The sequence below is a fragment of the Eumetopias jubatus genome, unplaced genomic scaffold (genome assembly GCF_037043125.1).
Source record: "Eumetopias jubatus isolate StellerSeaLion01/CBP00866 unplaced genomic scaffold, mEumJub1_p1.0 scaffold_1, whole genome shotgun sequence".
Lineage (NCBI taxonomy): Eukaryota > Metazoa > Chordata > Mammalia > Carnivora > Otariidae > Eumetopias > Eumetopias jubatus.
This window is the reverse complement of record NW_028274807.1, coordinates 2,985,850-3,007,987: the sequence shown is the minus strand read 5'-3', so window position 1 is coordinate 3,007,987 and position 22,138 is coordinate 2,985,850. Positions and strand designations below refer to the sequence as shown.

The window sequence follows — 22,138 nt, the reverse complement described above, 5'->3', positions numbered from 1 at the left end:
TCACAGCTTACTGGAGCACAGGGTCATGAGCAGAAGCCACTGCAGGAACATAAGCAGGGGCAGGAAACCTGAGCTGACATCGTGAACCTCCAGAGGCTCGGCATAGACAAGTGTGAGAATTAACACGTCCAAAGGGACTCAGTCATGTAGGTCTCCACAATAGTGTGACACGTACCTCCAGGAGCCCAATCAGGCTTCCAGAGCAGGCACAGTGGAAAAGCACCCACTCTGACACATACCCAGGCACTCTGTTCTTCCCAACAAGGCCTGCCCTCAGGGGAAACCAGTCAACCAGAGCCTAACTGACCTAGGGAAAGGAAATAACCAACACTAGCCCACTCCAACAATCCTCTTCCACTTAAGGGGGGCAGGGGGAAGAAAAAACTGAGAAACACTTGTGAAGTTCCAAGTCCAGAGGCAAAGGCTCACTGGAAGCATGAGCCCTGATCACAGGACTACAGAATGCATCCCTCCCTCCCAACACCTCACCACCACAGTACTAAAGGTTATTTACAGCAGTTCCTTCCCAGGACATCATGTCTGGCTATCAAGAAAAAAAAAAATCACAAGGCAAAAGGCTAAAGAACACATTTGCAAACAGAGCACACAACAGAACCAGACATGGCCGACATGTTGGAATTATCAGGCCAGGAATTCAGAACAACTCTGACTAATATGCCAGAGGCTCTGATGGATAAAGCAGACAACATGCAAGAACAGATGGGCAAATGTAAACAGAGAGATGGAAATCCTAAGAAAGCACCAGAAAAAAACAGTAGAGACAAAAACACTGTAACAGAAATGAAGAATGCCTTTGATGGGCTTCTTAGTGGACTGGACATGGCTGAGAAAGCATCTCTGAGCTGGAGGATATATCAACAGAAACCTGCAAAACTGCAACACAAAGGGAACAAAGACCAAAAACCAGAGCAGAACACCCAAGGACTGTGGGACGACACGGAAGTATGACCTCTGTGAGGTGGGAACAGCAGAGGAGAAGCAAGAGAGAAAGCAGAAGACGTACCTGAAGCAATAATGACTGAGAATCCCCTAAACTACCGTCAGACACCAAACCACCGCCCCAGGAGGCTCAGAAAACAGCAAGCAGCGTAAGTGCAAAAATCAACTACACCTGCGCACATCATTTCCAAACTGCAGAAAATCAGAGATAAAGAAAAAAATCCTGAACGAAGCCAAAGGAAAAAAACACCTACCTACACAGGACCACAGACAAGAATTACACCAGCTTCTCCTCAGAGAGGAGAGCGAAATATTTAAAGTGTCAAAAGGGAAAAAAAAAAAAAAACTTAGACGCCTGCATCCAGTGAAATTATCCTTTAAAAAATAAAGGAGAAGGGTGCCTGGTGGCTCAGTCAGTTGAGCATCTTGTCTTCAGCTCAGGTCATGATCCCGGAGTCCTGGGATCAAGCCCCACATCAGGCTCCCTGGTCAGTGGGAAGCCTGCTTCTCCCTCTGCCTGCAGCTCCCCCTGCTTGTTCTCTTTCTTTCTCTCACTGACAAATAAATAAAATCTTTAAAAAAAAAATGAAGGAGAAATGAAGACTTTCTTAGACAAAAATTGGAATTTGCTGCCGATAGACCTGCCTTGCAAGAAATGTTAAAAGCTCTTTAGAGAAAAGGAACATAAGTCAGGACTCAAGTCTAATCAAAAAAAGGAAGAGGTCTGAAGAAGGAATAAGTGAAGGAAAAAGTAAAAACTTGCTTTTCTTATTCTTACTTGATCAGCAGTTCATTCAAAATAACAGGCACGAAGTCAGTCAATGATCACGACTTGCAGGTAAGGAAGTGCGTGGCAGCAGGACACTGGAGGCACGGGGGTAGGAATCAGGACCACCACGTGACCAGAAGGCACTCCTACCACCTGGGAGCTGACACACTGTTATCTGAAAGCAGTGGATTAGTTGTAAACAGACCGCAGGCTGTAGGGCAGCAACGAAAACCAGTGAAAAAGCAGTTTAGATGATACACTACCAAAGGAGAGAAAACGGAACCCTATGAAATGCTCAATTAAAACCATGCAAGGCAGAGAAAGAGGGGAAGACAAAAACAGGACAAAGACCAAGGGCAACAAACAGAGAAGAGTCACGGGTGTGGTCGACATTAGTCCAACAGTATCAGTCATCACTGTGACCGTCCGTCAATGGTCCAAACGCACCTATGGAGAGACTGACCGTCAGAGTGGATCAAAGACACAGTTCAACTGTATGCAGTCTTCGAGAAACCCACTTTAAATATAAAGATAAGTATAGATTAAAAGTGGGGCACCTGGGTGACTATGTCAGTTAAGCATTCGACTCTTGGTTTCGACTCAGGTCATGATCTCAGGGCTATGAGACCAAGCCCCACACTGGGCTCTGTGCTGGGCATGAAGCCTGCTTAAGATTCTCTCCCTCCCTCTGCCTCTTCCCCTTCTCCCCTGCTAAAAAAATATAGATTAGAAGTAAGTGGATGGAGGAAAATATACCATTTTAACACCAACTGAAAGAAAGTAGGAGCAGCTATGTTAATTTCAGACACAGCAACTTTAGAACAAAGGAAGTTACCAGGGATAAAGAACGGTATCACATGATAAGAGGGTCCATCCTTCAAGAAGATGTAACAATCCTTAACATACATGCACCTAACAACAGAGCGTTAAACTATGTGAGGCAAAAGAATTGCAAACAGAAATAGATATACCCACTATTATAATTAGAGACTTTAACACCCCTCAGACCACAGTGAAACTCAACTAGAAATCAGTAACAGAAAGATAACTGGAAAATCCCTGAGTACGTGGAAATTAAACAACATACTTCTAAATAACACATGGATCAAAGAAGAAGTCTCAAGAGAAATTTAAAAATATTTTGAACTGGGGCGCCTCGGTGGCTCAGTCATCAAGCGTCTGCCTTCAGCTCAGGTCGTGATCCCAGGGTCTGGGGTTAAGCCCCACCCCGGGCTCCCTGCTCCGCGGGAAGCCTGCTCCTCCTTCTCCTTCTCCTGCTTGTGTTCCCTCTCTCACTGTCCTCTCTCTGTCAAATAAATAAATAAAATCTTAAAAAAAAATATTTTGAACTAAATGAAAATGAAAATACAATTTACCAAATTTGTGAGATGCAGCAAAAGCAGTGCTCAGAGGGAAATTTATAGTACTGGATACATGTTAGAAAAGAAGAAGGATCTAAAAATCAATCATTTAGGTTTCCACCTCAGGAAACCACAAAAAATAAAAACAAATTAAGTCCATAATAAGCAGAAGAAACAAATAATTAAAGCAGAAATCAATGAAATTGAATACAGAAACCAGTAGGAAAAAAAAAAATCAAGAAAACCAAAAGCTGTTTCTTTGACAGAGGATACATATTACTAACATCAGAAACGGAAAAAAGGGGGCGCCTGGGTGGCTCAGTTGGTTAAGCGACGGCCTTCGGCTCAGGTCATGATCCTGGAGTCCCTGGATGGAGTCCCGCATCGGGCTCCCTGCTCAGCAGGGAGTCTGCTTCTCCCTCTGACTCTCCTCCCTTTCATGCTCTCTGTCTCTCATTCTCTCTCTCTCAAATAAATAAATAAAATCTTTAAAAAAAACAAAAAAAAAAGAAACGGAAAAAAGGGACATCACTACAAATCCCACGGAAATTGAAAGGATAATAACCAATACTAGGAATAACTCAATGTCCACAAATTGGATAACCTGGGTGAAATGGACCTGTTCCTTGAAAGACACAGTCTGTCAAAACTCACACAAGAAGAAACAGATTATCTGTATAGGCCTTTATCTATTAAAGAAATTGAGTCAATAATTAATAAGCTTCCAAAACAGAAAACACCAGGCCCAGATGGGTTCACTGGTGAATTCTACCAAATATTTAAGGAAGAAATTATACTAATTCTCTACAATCTCTTTAAGAGGACAGAAGCAGAGAATATTTCCTAACTCATTCTATGAGAACAGCATTACCCAAATACCAAAACCAGATAAAGACAAGAAACCTATAGACAAATACCTCTCATCAACACAGATGCAAAAATCCTCAACAAAATATTAGCAAATTGAATCCAAAAATGCGTAAACAGAATTATACACCGTGACCAAGTGGCCTTTATCCTAGGTATGCAAGGCTGGTTCAGTATTTGAAAACCAATTAATGTAATCCATCACATCAATAGACTAAAAAAGAAAAAATCACAAAATCATATCAATAGATGCAGAAAAAGCATTTGACAAAATCCAACATCCATTCATGATAAAAACTCTCAGTAAACTAGGAATAGTTTACTGGACACACTTGACAAACTGGTTTCAGCTCAGGTCATGATCTCAGGGTTGTGAGCCCGAGCCCTGCGTTGGCCTCCTTGCCGGGCACGGATCTGCACGGAGAGGACAGGACAAAAGACAGATTGGGGCACCTGGTGGCTCAGCTGGCTAAGCCTCCAACTCTTAGTTTTGGCTCAGGTCATGATCTCAGGGTCATGAGACTGAGTCCTGCGTGGAGCTCTGAGCTCAGCGGAGAGTCTGCTTCTTTCCCTCTCCCTCTCCCTCTCCCTCTGCCCTTCCCCCTGCTCACACACACACACATGCATGCACTCTCTCAAATAAATCTTTTTTTAAAAAAGGTATACAGATTGGGAAGAAAGAAAGAAAACTGTCTTTGTCCACAGATGACATAATCATCTATGTAGAAAATCTAAAAGAATCAACCAAAAAAACCTCCTAGAACTAATAAGATTATAGCAAGTTTTCAGGATGCCAGTAACCATACAAAAGTCAATTGCTTTCCTATATACCAACAATGTACGAGTAGAATTTGAGATTAAAAATGCAATACCATTCACATTAGCAAGCCCTAAAAATTCAATACTCAGGTATATATCTAACAAGATATGTAAAAGATCTGTATGAATAAAACTACAAAACTCTGATGAACCAAAGAACTAAATAAATGGAAGACAGAAAGACAGACAAGAAAGGAGAAAAAAGAAAGGAAGGGAAGGGAAGGGAAGGGAAGGGAAGGGAAGGGGAGGGGAGGGGAGGGGAGGGGAGGGAAGGGAAGGGAGAAAGATAGACAGACTGGGGCCCCTGGGTGGCACAGCTGGTTCAGCGTTCAACTCTTGGGCTCAGCTCAGGTCATGATCTCAGGGTCTTGAGAGCCAGTCCTGCATCAGGCTCTGAGCTCAGTGAGGAGTCTGCTGGAGTTTCTCTCTCCCTCTCCCTCTGCCCCTCCTCACTCTCTCTCTCTCAAATAAATAAATCTTTAAAAAAAAGAAAGATAGGTAGATTGATTCCACTTTCATGGATAGGAAGACTCAACATTGTCAAGGTGTCAGCTCTTCCCAACTTGATCTGTAGATGCAATGCAATCCCAATCAAAATCCCAGCAAGTTATTTTGTGGATATTAGCAAACTGATTCTAAGGTTATACGGAGAGGCAAAAGGCCCAAAATAGCCAACACAGCACTGAAGAAGAACAAAGGTATAGGACCAACACTACCTGACTTCAAGACTCACCATGAAGCTACAGTGATCAAAACAGTGGGGTACTGGTGACAGAAAAGACAAATAGATCAATGGAACAGAAGAGAGCTCAGTAATAGACTCACACAAATATAGCTAACGGATCCTTGACAAAGAAACAAAGGCAACACAAGGAGTGAAGAGAGTCTCTTCAACAAGTGGCACTTGTTGTTGAAGTGGACAACTGGATGTCCACACACACAAAAATGAATCTGGATACAAATCTTACATGCTTCACAAAAATTACCTCAAAGTGAATCACAGACCCAAATCTAAAATGCAAAACTATAAAGCTCCCAGGGAATAACATAAGAGAACATCTATGACCCATACAGTGATGCCTGCTGTAGACACAACACCAAGAGCTGTGAAAAAAATAATTGATAAGCTGGACTTCATTAAAATTAAAAACTTCTCTGAAAGACCATGTCAGGAAACTAAGAAGACAAGCTACAGACTGAGAGAAAGTATTTGCAAAAGACATATCTGATAAAGGAATATTGTCCAAAATATACAAAGAACTCTTAAAACTCAAAGCCATGAGAAGACACGGAGGGACCGTGAGTGCGGATCACTGAGTGACAGAGCCAGTCTGAGAAGGCAGCGTCCTGTGTGATTCCAGCAACAGGACTCTCTGGCAAAGGCACAACCGCGGAGATGGTAAAGGGTCCATGGTTGCAGGGGCGGGGGGAGGAAAGAGGAACAGGTAGAACACAACAGATTTCTAGGGCAGTGAAAACACTCTGTATGTTATCGCACTGATGAATGTATGTCATAACACATTGGCCCAAACCAACCGAATGTACAGCACTAAGATTAAATTCAGGTATACTATGGTCTTTGGATAATTATGATATGTCAGTATAGGTTCACTGTTGGCAAAAAAAAAAAAAAAGCCATTCTGGTGAGTGATGTTGACAGTGGAAAAGACTATGCATGTGTGGAGGCAGAGGGTATATGGAAAATCTCTGTATCTTCCTCCAAATTTTGCTGTGAAACCAAAACTGCTCTAAAAAATTTAAGTCTTTTTTTTAAAAATCCCCATCTCTGGGTCTGAGGCACCCAAACTGCTGAAAATGAGTAGCCTTTGATCACAGAGGTGAAAAGAAAAGCAAAATCCCCAGGAAAGAGGCAAGTTACAGTCCAGAGAGAGAGGCCAAAAAGAGAAGTTTACTTGCAGTACAAGAAAGGTCCTGGTTCCAGAGGACTCCAGGTCAGGAGTGAGCAGTGACAAAAAACATGACCAAGCAGCATGCAAATCAGAAGGCGGCCAGAGATTATGAAGTGAGAAGAGCCGCTTAGGGACGGTGCACGCAGAGATCCCAAGTGGGGTTTGAGGTGAACAGTCCATACATGGGCTTTGCTCCCTTGGCAGATGGAAAACTGCGAAGAAAGCAAGCAAATGTCTCTGAATGCAAGTCTGCCCATCTCCCATTGCAGGACAAGGGCTGCCTAAGATGCAAAGGCACAAAGCTCCATGTGCTGGAACCACAGAGACTAGAAGAGTTGCAGCCCCACACAAAGCCTTGCCTCGGAAGTGGAGCAGGGGGCTGACTGGCCCCATAAACACTGACTTTGTACAGACCACAGATGCAAACAATGGTGTAGTATCCAGAACACATAAAAAACAACAGAAAGTCGTAAAAAATACAACCCAACAGAAAACAGGCAACAGACATGAACAGGTAATTCACAGGAAAAAAACCTGTTCTGAACCTGTGCAGAGTTTCAACCTCACTGGTAATACCCATCTCGAGATAGGCAGACAGATGTAGAGAACACAAGCATTCTTTATTAAGACAGTAACTAAGAATGAAGCATTGAGGAAGGTGTGGGAGACCCAGAACACTGTTACCGTGTGGGTGAAGTGCAGGCTTTGGTGACCTGTTTGGCAGCATCTTATCAACGTGAAAGTGTGCTTTCCTTCCTTCTCAAATACTGCACTTCAGGGACAGCTCCTAGAGAAGTGCTCACACAGGTGAGCAAGGAGGTATTTGCCACAGATGCTCACTACACCACTCCACGTGAGGAGTAAAACCCGAAAATAACCTAGTGCCCATCAGGGATAAAATGACCCAAATGTCACACCTTCTCTCATGCAAGATATGTAAAAGGAATTAACTAGATCCACAGAGCCACGTGTAAAAACATACACAAAACCACGAGTTAGACATCATGTTGTATTACATATTGCTCATGGACATGTATTTGTTAGCACAAAATATCAGAACAGACCCGAGAATCTGCTTCCAGATAAGGTAGGAGTCACAGCCCACCCTCCTGCTTCCACTGAACACGGCTATGAATTCTGAACAGAAGATAAGGAGCAGCTCCACGAAACCCCAGAAAAGTAAACAGGAGCAAGCAGGCAGACTGGGAAGAAGTCCAGAATTGCAAGAACCAGCAACCCAGCAGCAAGTTTACCACTCAGCCCCCAAGCCCAGGCGCAGCACTGACTTGCACAGAGCGCCACTCAGGCTGGAGTATCAGGAAGGGGCCCTGCAGGGCGTGGGGCCCCCACATCACCGCGGCTGTGTGGGAAGGAAATCTTCCCCAGCCCTGGAAGCTGCGGAAGTCAGACACAGCAGGGCACGTGGAACCCCAGCTCTCCAGGCCAAGGACGGTAACTAACAAGTACCCAGCACACGGCGGAGAGTAAAGAGATCGGGCAGGTAACCTCACAAGGCTCTTCAGAACCCCTGGCCTCACACCAGGCTGTGCACATGTGAGTCCAATCACGAACAGCACACCGCAGCCTGAGGGTAAGTCGCCAGCAATGACCCAGGTGTCAGGCTGGCACGGGTGGCACCAGAGGCCAGTTCTGAAGCTGGAAGGGACCCTGAAAGCACGATACCCAGAAGGCTGGTCAGAGCTTGTGACCTGGACCCAACCAGGCGGACTGCCTGCTCAAACAAAAACATCAACATTCTCCACAGTTTCAACAAGACCCAGGGTCTCACAATATTCAAATGTCCACAATACAACCCCAAATTACTCAGCACATGAAGAAATGGGAAAAATCCCAACTCGTATGGGAAAAAACAACCAAGAGACACCAGACCAAAATGACAAGAGACTTTAAAGAAGCTATTAGAAACAATGTTCCAAGGAGGAAAAGCACCCACCCAGAATGAACAGTGTGGTAGGCAGAATCCTAAAACGGCCCAACATCTCCTGCCCTAGTCCCCGGCCTGAACACAATGTAACACCCTGGCAGTGGTCAGTTCTATGGCAGAGAGTCACTGCAAACGTAACTGACGTGACTCCTCAGGTGACTCTGAGTTCATCAAAAGGAAGTTTATCCCGTGATGCCTAACTAAACCCATAAGCCCATCAAAAGCACAGCATTCTTTCTAGCTGGTAGCAGAAGAGGAAGTCCGAGAGCTCCCAAGTGTAAGAAGGATTCAGTGAGCTGCCGGAGCTCGAAGATGGGTGGCTCATATGATCAGAAATTCGGTCAGCACCAGAAGCTAAAAAAGCCCCCACGTGACAGCCAGCGAGGAACAGGGGCCTAAGTCCTACAAGTGCAAGGAACTGCATTTGCCAGCAACCTGAACATTCCTAGAAGCACTCTTGCCCAGAGCCTCTGGAAAAGAGTCCACCCTGGACAACACCTTGATTTTGGCCAGAGACCTAGTCAGAGACCTGGGCGAGCCATCTCAGACTTCCAACCTACAGAACCATGAAGGTCGTGTTGTTTTAACCACCAGACTTGTTACCCAGTAGGAACCCAATACAGATTTGGGTACCTGGCAGTGGGACACTGCTGTAACAAATATGTAAAGTTCATTTTGAGGTAATTAATATAAACTGAAGTGTCACATAATAGCATCTGGGACTCACTGATTGCTCTAAGGTAAGAACATTGTTTTCGTTTCTTAAGATTTTTCTAAAACAGTACTGAATAAATGCTGCATTCCTTAATTCTCCGGGCAATGTGTTTCTTCTGTTTTTTTAGAACTATTGCCAAATTAACTGTGTTTACTTGAAAAAGAAGCCCAATCAGCAAATTCTAACTATTAAGTAAATAAACATGAGCTTTTTAATATCATCCACCGTACACTTTGAGTTTGGTACACTGTCCTGGCTTCAGGTCTCCCAGAAGCTGCAGTATGGTGTCCAACAGCACCCGACTTGAGTTAACCAAGAATTCGCGACCACATGCTATGGCAGCAACATCTGCAACAGAAAGATAAAACAAAGCATCAAAATCACTGTTATTTCAGAGTCTGGAAAAGCCTGCCTGAGACAGAGTATTTTTTGCTATTTTTTTCCTGAAGAGACCTAATGAAAACACAGACTAGCCCACGAGGTACTATCAAACAGCGTCATCCACAGAGCTGACAGCCCAGAAAGAGTAACTGACAATCACAGCAGTTATTAAGATGCTGAGTAATGTCCTCTGTGATTAGCAGATGCCTCGGTAGTGGAACAGAGCATGGAATCTAAGTATGTCTGCAACCTGACCACAGCATGCTCCAGAATACTGGATTAAACAGCTCTGGGCAGTCAGGGTTCAAACTGAGGTGGTTGCGTATTACTTTATCTGGGACCAAAGACACTAAAATCCACTTTCAATCCTGGGAGTGAAATCCTAATGACTTTGAACCACAACAGCAAACTGAAATCATGAGATCAAAAAAGAATATGAACACAATCCTGAAAAAGCTCTTTTTCTAAGTTTTACATCCTGGTGTGGGTCGGCAAGTATCATGTTTCTTCATGCCTGAGGCCCTGCAAAACCAGCATGGAGATCAAACCAGGTGACTGCCCGGGCTCCGTCTGGAATCCCAAGGCTGCGGCTTGTACTGGTTCTATCAGTACCACCGAACACTCATCAGGCTGCATCGGTGCTCCCAGGGTACTTATGTATGTGTTGGTGGGACCCTTCTTTAGCTCGGTGTAAGTACAGGGACTAAAGTTCCTAACTCAAAGGAACAGGCCAAACTGGAAGAGAAGCAGGGCAGCAGCCATGGCCTCCCCGACTCCGAGGGGTGTGCTTCCAGTAATTCACAGGTAGACGCATCTCACGTGTGATCCTCATAGATAGCTTTACTAGTTTAAGGAACTTTTCTTCTATTTTCAGTTTGCTGTTAATTATCAAGAATGGAGGATGAATTTTACCACTTATTTGTTCTCCCTTTGATTAACTCCAATCTGACGGCAGAATATAAAATTTTATCTATGCTACCAGATCAACTTTATGGAATCAGTCCTGGACATTCCTGTTTATTTTTGTCTATCTGGACTGAGAAGAATCAAGAGAGGGATATTAAAGTCTCCTAAACCTAACAGATTTTTTCCCACTTCTGCTTGCCTGTCCAGCAAGTTTTGCCTCATAAATTGGTGCAGTGTTATCTGGTACATAATTTCACTTTCCCTTCACTGACATGAACTTGCCTTCTTTGTTAATGAATCTGAACCTGACAATTATATTTTCTAGTACATGACATACTCTAATTTTAGTAAAGAAAACATATGTGGGGAAACTGAACCTTCAAGCATTTGGCATCATAAACTCATAGAAAGTCATTTTAAGGTTGTTTTTCAGAGGAAAGCCTTCTTTGAGCAACTACAGCCAACCACCTCCTAGAAACCCCACAGAAAAACCTACATCTAGCTACATCCTTCAGTAGCCAGTTTCCAGAGATGACTGGCCCGCAAACCATGCCTCCAGCATGCAAACCCTGAATTGTCCCTGCTCTGTGACTCGTGTAACTAGCAGAATGCAGCAGAACTAACACTGTGTGACTTTCAAGGCTTCTACCTTGGTCTCTTGCCACTTTTTCTAAGAAGCCCAGAGTCACTAAGAAAGAACTCTAACTATGCTGAGGCTGCCACGATGCAAAGACCACAGAAAGAGGGCACAGTGAGAAGCCCTGAGACTACATGAGGAGAGCTGCCCCCCACGAGCCTCCCACTGTTCCAACCCTCCATGCTTTGAGCGGCCCCACCCGAGGCCCCAATAGACTGCAGAGTGGCAGCAAATCACCCCTGCAAAGCCCTGAGCAAACTACAGGCTCATAAGCAAAGTAAATGTGCTTGTTTAAAGACCTGAAGTTTCAAGTGGTTTGTTATAAGCACTAGAGAACAAGACATCACTAAGGTATCACTGAAGAAAGCGTTACAGAGCAAAACACACATTGCATCTTAGCAGGCAACAACACCCAACAAAACACAACAAATCCCATACCATTTGTCCAGTATCGGAATAGCAAATGTCAGTCCTGTACTTCACTGAGTATCAATAACTAAAGGGCAAACCTACCAAGTAAAATAAATATGAATTAATTCCTATACATGGCCCCAGTATTCATCAATCTGTCTGGGATGCTTATGAGGCAACTCCAAGACTACAAAGGATTGCTAATGTAATTTTCTATTAAAATGTACTTATATTTTCTAGGTTTATTTTTAAAATTATTTACAATTATTTCTATAAGTTACCATAGTAATTACATAATTTAAGAAATTAATCTGGTATCAGTTATGTATGCTAATAAAAATACAAAGAGTTGAGGGATACCTGGCTGGCTCAGTCAGAGGAGGGTGCGATTCTTGATCTCAGGGTCATGAGTTCAAGCCCCAGGCTGGGTGTAGAGATTACTTAAAAAAATCTTGGGGTGCCTGCGTGGCTCAGTCAGTTAAGTGTCTGCCTTTTACTCAGGTCATGATCCTGGAGTCCTGGGATCGAGCTCTGCATTGGGCTCCCTGCTCAGCGGGGAGCCTGCTTCTCCCTCTCCCTCTGCCCCTCCACCCTGCTTGTGTTCTCTCTCTCTCATGCTCTTTGTCTCTCTCTCTCAAATAAATAAATCTTTTTTAAAAAATCTTAAATACATATATACAAAGAGTTGAGATGTGTTATGTCTGATATTTTTGCTTTAGGTTGTAATAATTTTGTCTTATTTTCACCAATAGAAATAATAACAGAGTACTGGCATAATGACAGACATATAGATCAATGGTAGAATTGAGAATCCAGAAATAAGCCCTCATTTTATTTTCCTCAACTGATTTTCAAGAAGCGTGTCAAAATAATTGAATGGAGAAAGAACAAATGAATAATCTTTTTAAATAAATGGTGCTGGAACAACTGGATATTCGCATGCAAACAAATAAAGTCGAACCTCTGACAACAAACATAAAAATTAACTCAAAATGGACCAAAGACTTAAATGTCCAGCTAAAACTATAAAAGTATTAGAAGAAAACATAGGGATAAATCTTCATGATCTTGGATTAGACAATGGTTTCTCAGATGTGACACCAAAAACACAAGCAACTAAAGATAAAAAAAAACTGGATATCATCAAAATTTAAAACTTCTGTACTTCAAAGGATGCTATCAAGAAAGTAGTAAGGCAACTGACAGAATGAGAGAAAAATTTTATAAATCACATATCTGATAAGGGACTGGTATCTGGATTATACAAAAAAACTTTTACAAATTTCAAAATGGGCAAAAGTGTTGAATAAACATTTCCCCAAGGAAGACATACAGATGGCCGATAAGTACATGAAAAGATGCTCAACATTATCAGCCAGCAGGGAAATGCACATCAAAACCACAGTTAGATCCCACTTCACGCCCACTAGGATGGCCACAATCAGAAAGTTAATGAAAAAATACTGATGAGTGTCTGGAGCAACTGAAGCCCTCAGGCATTGCTGGTAGAATTGGAAAATGGCCTGACAGCCCCTCAGATGGTTTAAACCATATGATCATGTGACCCAGCAATTCCACCCCTAGAAATGAAAACACATGTCCTCACCAAAACTTGTACACAAATGTTCACAGCATCATTATTAATAATAACAAAAAAGTAGAAACAACCCAACATCCATCAACTGATAAATGAATAAATGTGGTATGGCCGTACACTGAGTATCCCCCTGCCATACAAAGGAATGACGTGGACAGACCTCGAAAACACGACACTAAGTGAAAGAAGCCTGGCACAAAGGACCACATATGCTATGATTCTACCATACGAAATGTCAAGAATAGGCAAATCCAGAGATAGAAAGCAGATCAGTGGTTGCTTAGAGCTTGGGGAATGGCAGTATTGGGGAGTGATGGCTAAGGTTAGGGGGGTTTCTTCCTTTCTTCTCAGGGTGATAAAAATGATTCAAAATGAACTGTGGAAGTGGAGGCACAACCACATGAAGCCATCAAAGTGTATACTTTAAATTGGCGATCTGTAGAGTATATTATTATATCTCAGAAGACCTGTTTAAAAATAAATTAAAAATAGGGGTCCCGGGGTGGCTCAGTCGTTAACTGTCTGCCTTTGGCTCAGGTCATGATCCCAGAGTCCTGGGATCAAGCCCCGCATCGGGCTCCCGGCTCAGTGGGAAGCCTGCCTCTCCCTCTCCCGCTCCCCCCTGCTTGTGTTCCCTCTCTCGCTGTGTCTCTGTCAAATAAATAACATCTTTTTAAAAAAAATTAATTAATTAAAAATAACAACAGTAACAACAGAGATACAATTATCATGTTTGATACATTACTTAGTCGCTGCTGTTCATCTTGGACCTGTTCTCTATAAACCTCTTATCTGCAATACTAACACTATACCATATTTTAAGAAACATAAGCAAGTTTCCTCTAATATTAATATTGGGACCTTTGTTTTATTGTTTGTTTTTTGTTTCTTTGCATTTGCTGTAGTAGTTTCTTATCAAGTCAATTATTCAGCTGTCAGGGGTGAGGGAGAGAGCCAAGGGCCACGGGCAGTCTCAATGTGAAAACTCTGCCTCTGTACGCTTTTTATGGAAACCCCCCTTAGAGCTAAGAGGATGCCCAGTCCCACTGGGAAGTGGCCCCCAGAACTCAGTTTTGCTCGTAGTTTGGGTGATCTGATTTTTGTGGGACTAGAGAAGGATGACTTGTAGAAATCCCAGAGAATTCTCCCATACACAAATTATGGCTGATCGGAATATTAATTTGTCCAAACTACGTATGATTCAAGAAATAACCAAGAATGAACTGTGTCCCAAAATCTCTATGGGGAAAAGATTCTATGGACAGAACCAGGCCAAAAGCCAAAAGAGTTCTGCTAAATCTTTACCTAATTTCTCGATGCCCTCTTGAGCTGAAGCCTCAGAAGGCCACAGGCCAACTGTGACCAGCTTCATAGAAAAAGGACTACTCATTCCTTGTACCAGTCCCTGCAATCACCTAGTGTCACCTGTTTTTTTAAAAAGCCTCATGGTCAAGGATACGGATTCATCCAAGATCTGTGAACGAGTAACAAGATAATTACACCCCATTTTGCTGTACTGCCTAGCAATATGCCACCCACCCTATCTCTTCTGAAGCCGAATTCTTTTTTGTTTTTTAAGATTTTATTTATTTATTTGTCGGAGAGAGAGCAAGTGAGCACAAGCGGGGGGGCAGCAGGCAGAGGGAGAAGGAGGCTTCCCGCTGAGCTGGGAGCCCAATGTGGGACTCGATCCCAGGACCCTGAGATCATGACGTGAGCTGAAGCCAGACATTTAACCAACTGAGCCACCCAGCCGTTCTTTTTTTTTTTTTTTTTTAAGATGAAGCCAAATTCTTTACAGGAACAGACTAATGCTCAGGTTTCTTTAGTGTCCCATTCTATAAAGTTGGCCAATTCACTTGCCTTCACCTAGAAAAACCAACAATTCACCTAGAAAGTTATATCCCCAGGAATTCAGTGAAGTTCCACACTTCTTCTCTCAGATCTTAATCCCAGATCTTAAGGATACTTGGATGGAATCTTTGTTGGGGATCCCTCTGATACAACATGTACATTAACTGCCTCTTATGTTCCATTAATCTGGAAAACTCTTAAGGTTGACTATAATTATTTCCTCACTGAGCAAGGTGAAGAGACATGAGCATCTAAGAAAACACTCCAATTCCACAAAACAGCATTTCATTATCTAGGCCAAACTCTGTCAACTGAAGGAAAGCTATTATCTAAGGAAAGATTACAAAATATCCAAAATTATCCAAGACCAACTACTAAAAGACAATTAAGAAAATTTCTATGACTAACCAGATACTGTAAATAATACATACCAAAATCTCCTGAATTAGCAAGACCTCTGTGTGACTGGACTAAATCAAATATGTCAGAACCATGCCCATGGAACACAGAAACAAAAAATGCCTTCAATGATCCTAAAATTTCTTTCAACAATTACCTCTCATATCCCAGAGTATCATAAATCTGTCTATGTACATGAAAGGTTAAGGTAATGATCTAGGGCAGTGGTTCTCAAAGTGGCAGAGAAAGCTGATTTTGCCCCCAGGAGGTACTCGGCAATATCTGGAGACACGTTTGACTGTCACACTTCGGGGGCTACTACAGGCCTCTCTAATGTGTAGAGTCTAGGCATGCTGCTAACCTCCTACAACACAAAGGAAGGCCCCCACAACAGAAAATTCTAGTGCTGAGATTGAAAAGTGATGCTCTAGGAATGTTACCTCAACAACAAGGCATACATCAAAGACCCACCTCCTCTCAGAGCCTGTCCCTTGACCCAGGAGGCAAGGCTTACTGCCTACTTATTTCAGAGCAACTGCCACTCAGCCAAATTCAACAGTCTTCAGGCCTGAACTAGGATCACCTTTTAGCCTTATGGCATCACAGTATCATCCCAAACACTAACTGGAAATACCAGCACTTTTCTTCCAGTCAGTTAACTAATCATGAAACAGTGCTCCTTCCTCCTTTTCATAAGACAGTATGTCAACGGCACACCCTCAACCCAGCCCCTTATTACACTTGTCTGATGACAGAGAGCCTCCTAGTTATCTCTGTGGTGCAAGAAGTGTCCATGCCAGAAGAGAATTTAGGAAGGACATTCCTGCCCAGAGCCTGCCTCAGTGCTGCCTGTTGCTGGGTCTTACCTCACTAGGGAAAAGGGGCAATTCCGGGCTGCTTATGAAGTCACCTGGGTCATGGTTTCAGAGTGTCTTTCTTCTTCTACTGCTTCCAGGTACACGGCTCCATATCTGTTGCCTGAGTCTTAAATGCTTCTGTTTGGCTACTGTCCTGACAGTAAATTCAATAAATGATTCAGACACAGAACCAGGATAAAATGACGGTGATCGGTGCTCAAACTGGAGATCAGCTCTCTACAAGCCAGCCTCGCCTTTAAGGGCATCCAACAGTGGTGAGGATCTAGGCAGTCCCTGATGATCTCTCCTAGAGCTCAACCACCTCCAACAACACCAAAGATACACACACACACACACACACACACACACACACACACACACACACACAGAAAAAGATGGACTGTCCTGAAGACACAGGAAAAAGTAGCCATCAGAGTGTAAAATGCCACAGCTGCTGGGGAAAATGGTCTGGCAGTTTCTTAGAAAGTGAAGCACGGAACTATCCTATGACCCAGCAATTCCACTCCTAGGTGTATGCCCAAGAGGACCAAAAACATGCGTTCACACAGAAACTTCTACATGAATGTTCACAGCAGCATGACCTGTAATAGCCAAAGAGTGGAAACCACCCAAGTGCTATCCACGGACTCTTCCCTGCAGACTCAGACTAGCAGACACAAGACCACAAACAGGTCAAGGGACAGAACTGGCACCTTCTCCTTCCACAGGCACAACCACTCAAGCCTAGGGTTAGCACAGACCTCAGTCACCACGTGGGGTCTGAGACACTCCTCAGAAGATGAAACCGAGGGTCACGGACACAAGAACACAGGGCTGGTCAGAGGCAGAAGCCGAACTGGCCCCTGGGCCTCAACTCGCAGCCCATCTCTTTCCCACATTGCCTGCCTGCAGTAGTGCGAGTATGTGGGAAGACAGGGAGAAGTGATGGTCGCGGACACAAGGGTGCTCTGCTATCAAGTCTCGGGAGCTCTTATGTCCATGACACAGGTGAGTTGAGTTTACTGTATGTAAATTTTAACTTTTTGTAAGTTTTTCTCTCAATTCCAGGTAGCTAACATACAGTGTAATATTAGTTTCAGGTGTGCAATGTAGTGACTGGACTTCCGTACATCACCCGGTGCTCATCAGGACAAGTGCACTCCTGACTCCCCACCCCCTATTTCCTCTATCCCCCGGCCCACCTCCCCCTCCAGTGACCACCAGTGTAGTGTGTTGTCTAGAGTTAAGAGTCTGCTCCTTGGTTTCTCTCTCTCTCTCTCTTTTTCCCCTTTTCTTGTTTGTTTTGTTTCTTAAATTCCACATGAGTGAGATTATACAGTATTTTCTTTCTCTGACTGACTTATTTAACTTTGCATTGATATTCTCTAGCTCCATCTATGTCATTGCAAATGGCAAGATTTCATTCTTTTTTATGGCCAAGTAATATTCCATTGTGACTATATACCACATCTTCTTTATCCATTCATCAGTCGATGGACACTTGGGCTGTTTCCATAATTTAGCTATTGTAGATAATGCTGCCACAAATACAGGAGTGCACATATCTTTTCAAGTTAGTGATTTCATATCCTTTGGGTAGATACCCAATAGTGCAATTGCTGGATCGTAGAAGAGTTCTATTTTTAACTTTTGGAGGTATCTCCACGCTGTTCTCCAGAGCGGCTGCACCGGTTTGCGTTCCCACCAGCAGGGCACGAGGGTTCCCCTTTCTCCGCATCCTCGCCAACACCTGTTGTTTCCTGTGTTGTTAATTTTAGCCCTTCTGACAGGTGTGGGGTGATAGCTCATTGTGGTTTTGATTTGTTTTTCCCTGATGCTGAGTGATGTTGAGCATCTTTTCATGTGTCTGTTGGCCATCGGGATGTCTTCTTTGGAGGAATGTCTGCTGATGTCTTCTGCCCGTTTTCAACTGGATTATTTGTGTTTTGGGTGTTGAGCTGTATCTGTCCTTTACATATTCTGGATACTAGCCCTTTGTCAGATGTGTTACTTGCAAATATCTTTTCCCATTCCGTAGGCTGCCTTTCAGTTTGTCAGTATTTCCTTTACTGTGCAAAAGCTTTTTATTTTGATGAAATCCCAGTAGTTTATTTTTGCTTTTATTTCCCTTGCCTCAGGAAACCTATCTAGAAAGAAGTTGCTTTGGCCAAGGTCAAAGAGGTTACTGCTTGTGTTCTCCTCCAGGATTTTGATGGTTTCAGGTCTCACATTTAGGTCTTTCATCCATTCTAAATTTATTTTTGTGTATGGTGTAAGAAAGTGGTCCAGTTTCATCCTTTTGCATGTTGCTGTCCAGTTTTCCCAACACCATTTTGTTGAAGAAACAGGTTTTTTTTTTTCCACTGGATAGTCTTTCCTGCTCTGTCAAAGATTAAGTGACCATACAATTTTGGGTTCATTTCTGGGTTTTCTATTCTGTTCTACTGAGCTATGTGTCTATTTTGTGCCAATCCCATACTGTTTTGATGACTACAGCTTTGAAATATAACTTGAAGTCAGAATTGTGATGCTTTTTTTTTTTTCAAGGTTGCTTTGGCTATTTGGGGTCTTTTGTGGGTCCAGAAAATTTTAGGATTGTTTGTTCTAGCTCTGTGAAAAATGTTGTGATACTCTATAAAGAAAACCTGAAAGATTCCACTAAAAAACTGCTAGAACTGATAAGCAAATTCAGTTAAGTCACAGGATACAAAATCAATGTATAGAAATCTATTGCATTTCTCTACACCAATAATGAAGCAGCAGAAAGAGAAATTAAGGATCAATCCCATTTACAACTGCACCAAAAACAATAAGACACCTAGGAATAGGGGCACCTGGGTGGCTCAGATCATTAGGTGCATCTGCCTTTGGTTCAGGTCATGATCGCAGGGTCCTGAGATCGAGCCCCGAGTCAGGCTCCCAGCTCAGCAGGAAGTCAGCTTCTCTCTCTCCCTCTGCCTCTCCCCCTGCTTGTGCTCTGTCTCTCTCAATGAATAAATAAAATCTTAAAAGAAAAAAAAAAAGACACCTAGGAATAAACCCAACCAAAGAGGTAAAAGACCCGTATTCTGAAAACCATAAAACACTGATGAAAAAAATTGAAGATGACACAAAGACATGGAAAGGCATTCCATACTCATGGACTGGAAGAACAAATATTGTTAATATGTCTCTACTACCCAAAGCAATCTACACATTTAAGGTAATCCCTATCAAAATACCAACTATATGTAAATTTTTTAAAAAAAGAATCCTTGTTTGGGGCACCTGGGTGGCTGAGTCGGTTAAGCGTCTGCCTTTGGCTCAGGTCACGATCCCAGAGTCCTGGGATCGAGTCCCTGCTTAGCAGGGAGTCTGCTCCTCCCTCTGCCTCTGCTGTTCCCCCTGCTTGTGCGCTGTCAATTAAATAAAATCTTTTAAAAAAAAAGAATCCTTGTTTTAGAAGGCAGAGGATCTATGTGACAGCCAACCCAAAGTCTCTACTGTACTGCCTACTCCCCATTGGACAGAGTCTTGGTATTGGAGATAGGTGAGACCCCACAGTCTCTGTGAAGCAGCACTTTAATAAAGTACCACCATAGTAAGTAATCTTCCCAGTAAAATTCACAACACAGAAGTGAAAAATTTAAGTACACACTTTCCAACTCTTTGTGAGTTCCCACGTAAGCCACTCCAGGTAGCTATAAACAAGGCCAAACTGAGTTCGTATTATTGGACAACATGGCTGCTTTACCTGCTGGCCAACCACCTCACCCCCACGCACCATACAGCAATTCAAGCGGCTCAGATTCACAGCTTAGCAGAATGACAAATCACATTCTTCACAGGGCTTTGGGGTCCCGAGCAAACAGCAGAGAATTCAATCACCAAGTCTGCAAATGCCTTCTGTTTTAAAAAAGACCTTAAAACAATTTAAAAAGTGGAGCAATGCAAGCCCTCTCCACCTGAAGATGCCCTGTCAGAAGCATGCCATGCAATCCTGGAGAAGAGCCAGGCTAAACCAGGACTTGCCCAGACACCGTCAGAATCTCAATATCCTTCTCAAAGAAGTATCACCAATTTTTAAGGGATTATGAAGAAAATGTCTACACGGGATCTACCTTATTAGGATTTCGGTAAATGAAGGATAATGCCATGAGGAAAAATAAGATTTCCTCTCTCTCTAATAGCAGAGAATTACCCTAAGAGTGGCACAGGACAGAGCAGAAAGGAAAGAGCAATGGGAGAGAGCAGATACATAGAGTAAATCTAACAGTCACGGCAATAGACCTAACTACTTCACTGACATCAGAACCGTAATACTCACTAGTATCTACCACCTCCCACTATACTGATAGGATTTATTAATAATCTAGTTATTTAGCCTTATCCCTGACAGCAGTTTTGCCATAGAATTCTATCCTAGAAAAACTGTCATCTTTGAGAGACAATTTAGGGTTTTGGAATTTTTTTAATTATTGTACCAAAACAATAGCAAGAGCTTCGCTTACGCTTAAGGCTTCTACTTTAGCTAAAAGTTCGTAAAATGATTCCAGTAACAAGTAACTAAACATATTTTTGTTTTGACTTCCTTCCATGCACAGAACTGAACAGAACAGGCAAACCCATCCTGTTTCCTAGATCAGTCTTTTTACTGACCGACGCTTATCAGATTCGCCTGGGGGGGGGGGGTGCCCCACAACACACACACCTGGTACCACCCCAGGCCCACAAGATCAGGTTCTCTAGGGTAGGAACCACAGGACACTGAAAAAGTTCCAGGAGACGTTCCTGCATACACACCCCCAGCTATAATCACCACTCCAGACACACGGCTAACAGTCACTGCATCTCAAAAGAATGACTTACTTGTTACGATCCCAGCCAAAGCAAACACAAACTGATTTTCATCGGAATCAAGCTCCTTGACATCCCCATCCAGTGACTTCACAAAACTCTCCATTGTTTGACCAGTGATGTTGAAAAACTTCAAAGCTTTATCCTGAAAGTTTGGAAAGGAAAGTATCACACTCCCGCACAAATACTGGTACAAAACATTACAAGAGTACAAAGGCACAAAAGGAAGACTCTGTGTTAATGACAGAAGCAGTATTTAAAAGTCTGCTCCCTCATTCCAAGTTCCCATATGGAAAAGAACAGAAAAAGGAAATTTGGAATCTGTAGAAAAATTACCCTGCAGACTGATGGAAGGAGCAAAATAAAATATATGTGAGGGAACAGCACAAGTTTACAGTGGTGGCAGTATCAGGATGGGTTCATCCAAAATCCACTAGGAATATGCTAGAAAAATACATTCTCTGTTGATTCCAGGCATGAAGCCACAGGTTTCAACCATTGGAGAACGGAGTTTCAAACAAAATCTTAACAGAAACGTCAACATGTCAACAGACGAAGGCAGCGAGCAGGCTTGTTGGGCACTTTAAATCTTCGTTACTTAGCAGAAGTCCCTCCAAGCACACAGAACTTTTGAAACGCTTCCCGGGGGTGCTAAGAGTTCTAAGGGATAACCTCAAAGCCGACACATTTACCAACGGCACAAGGCAACGTCATCGGCTGATAGAATGTTCTGAGCCTGGGTTGTGGGGATGATTACACAACTCTGGAAATGAGCTAAAACCACTAAAATTGTACACTCACAAATGGGTAAATTTTATGTGTAAATTACACCTAAATAAAGCTCAATAAATGTTAAAATACAATTAATCTCCACTAAAGTCACACACAATTTTTGTTTCTCCAAGTCATAAGTA

General features: G+C 42.9%; 1 protein-coding gene across 1 annotated transcript in view; it reads right to left on the bottom strand.

Moving 5' to 3' along the window:
- Positions 1-22,138, bottom strand: part of HSF2BP (heat shock transcription factor 2 binding protein) — a 96,892-nt gene that overhangs the window by 48,712 nt on the left and 26,042 nt on the right. The window contains exons 5-6 of the mRNA XM_028126426.2: positions 21,237-21,369; positions 9,577-9,694 (exon numbers count right to left, since the gene is read on the bottom strand). Coding sequence (XP_027982227.1) covers positions 9,577-9,694; positions 21,237-21,369 — 251 coding nt within the window. The remainder of the gene's footprint in view (positions 1-9,576; positions 9,695-21,236; positions 21,370-22,138) is intronic.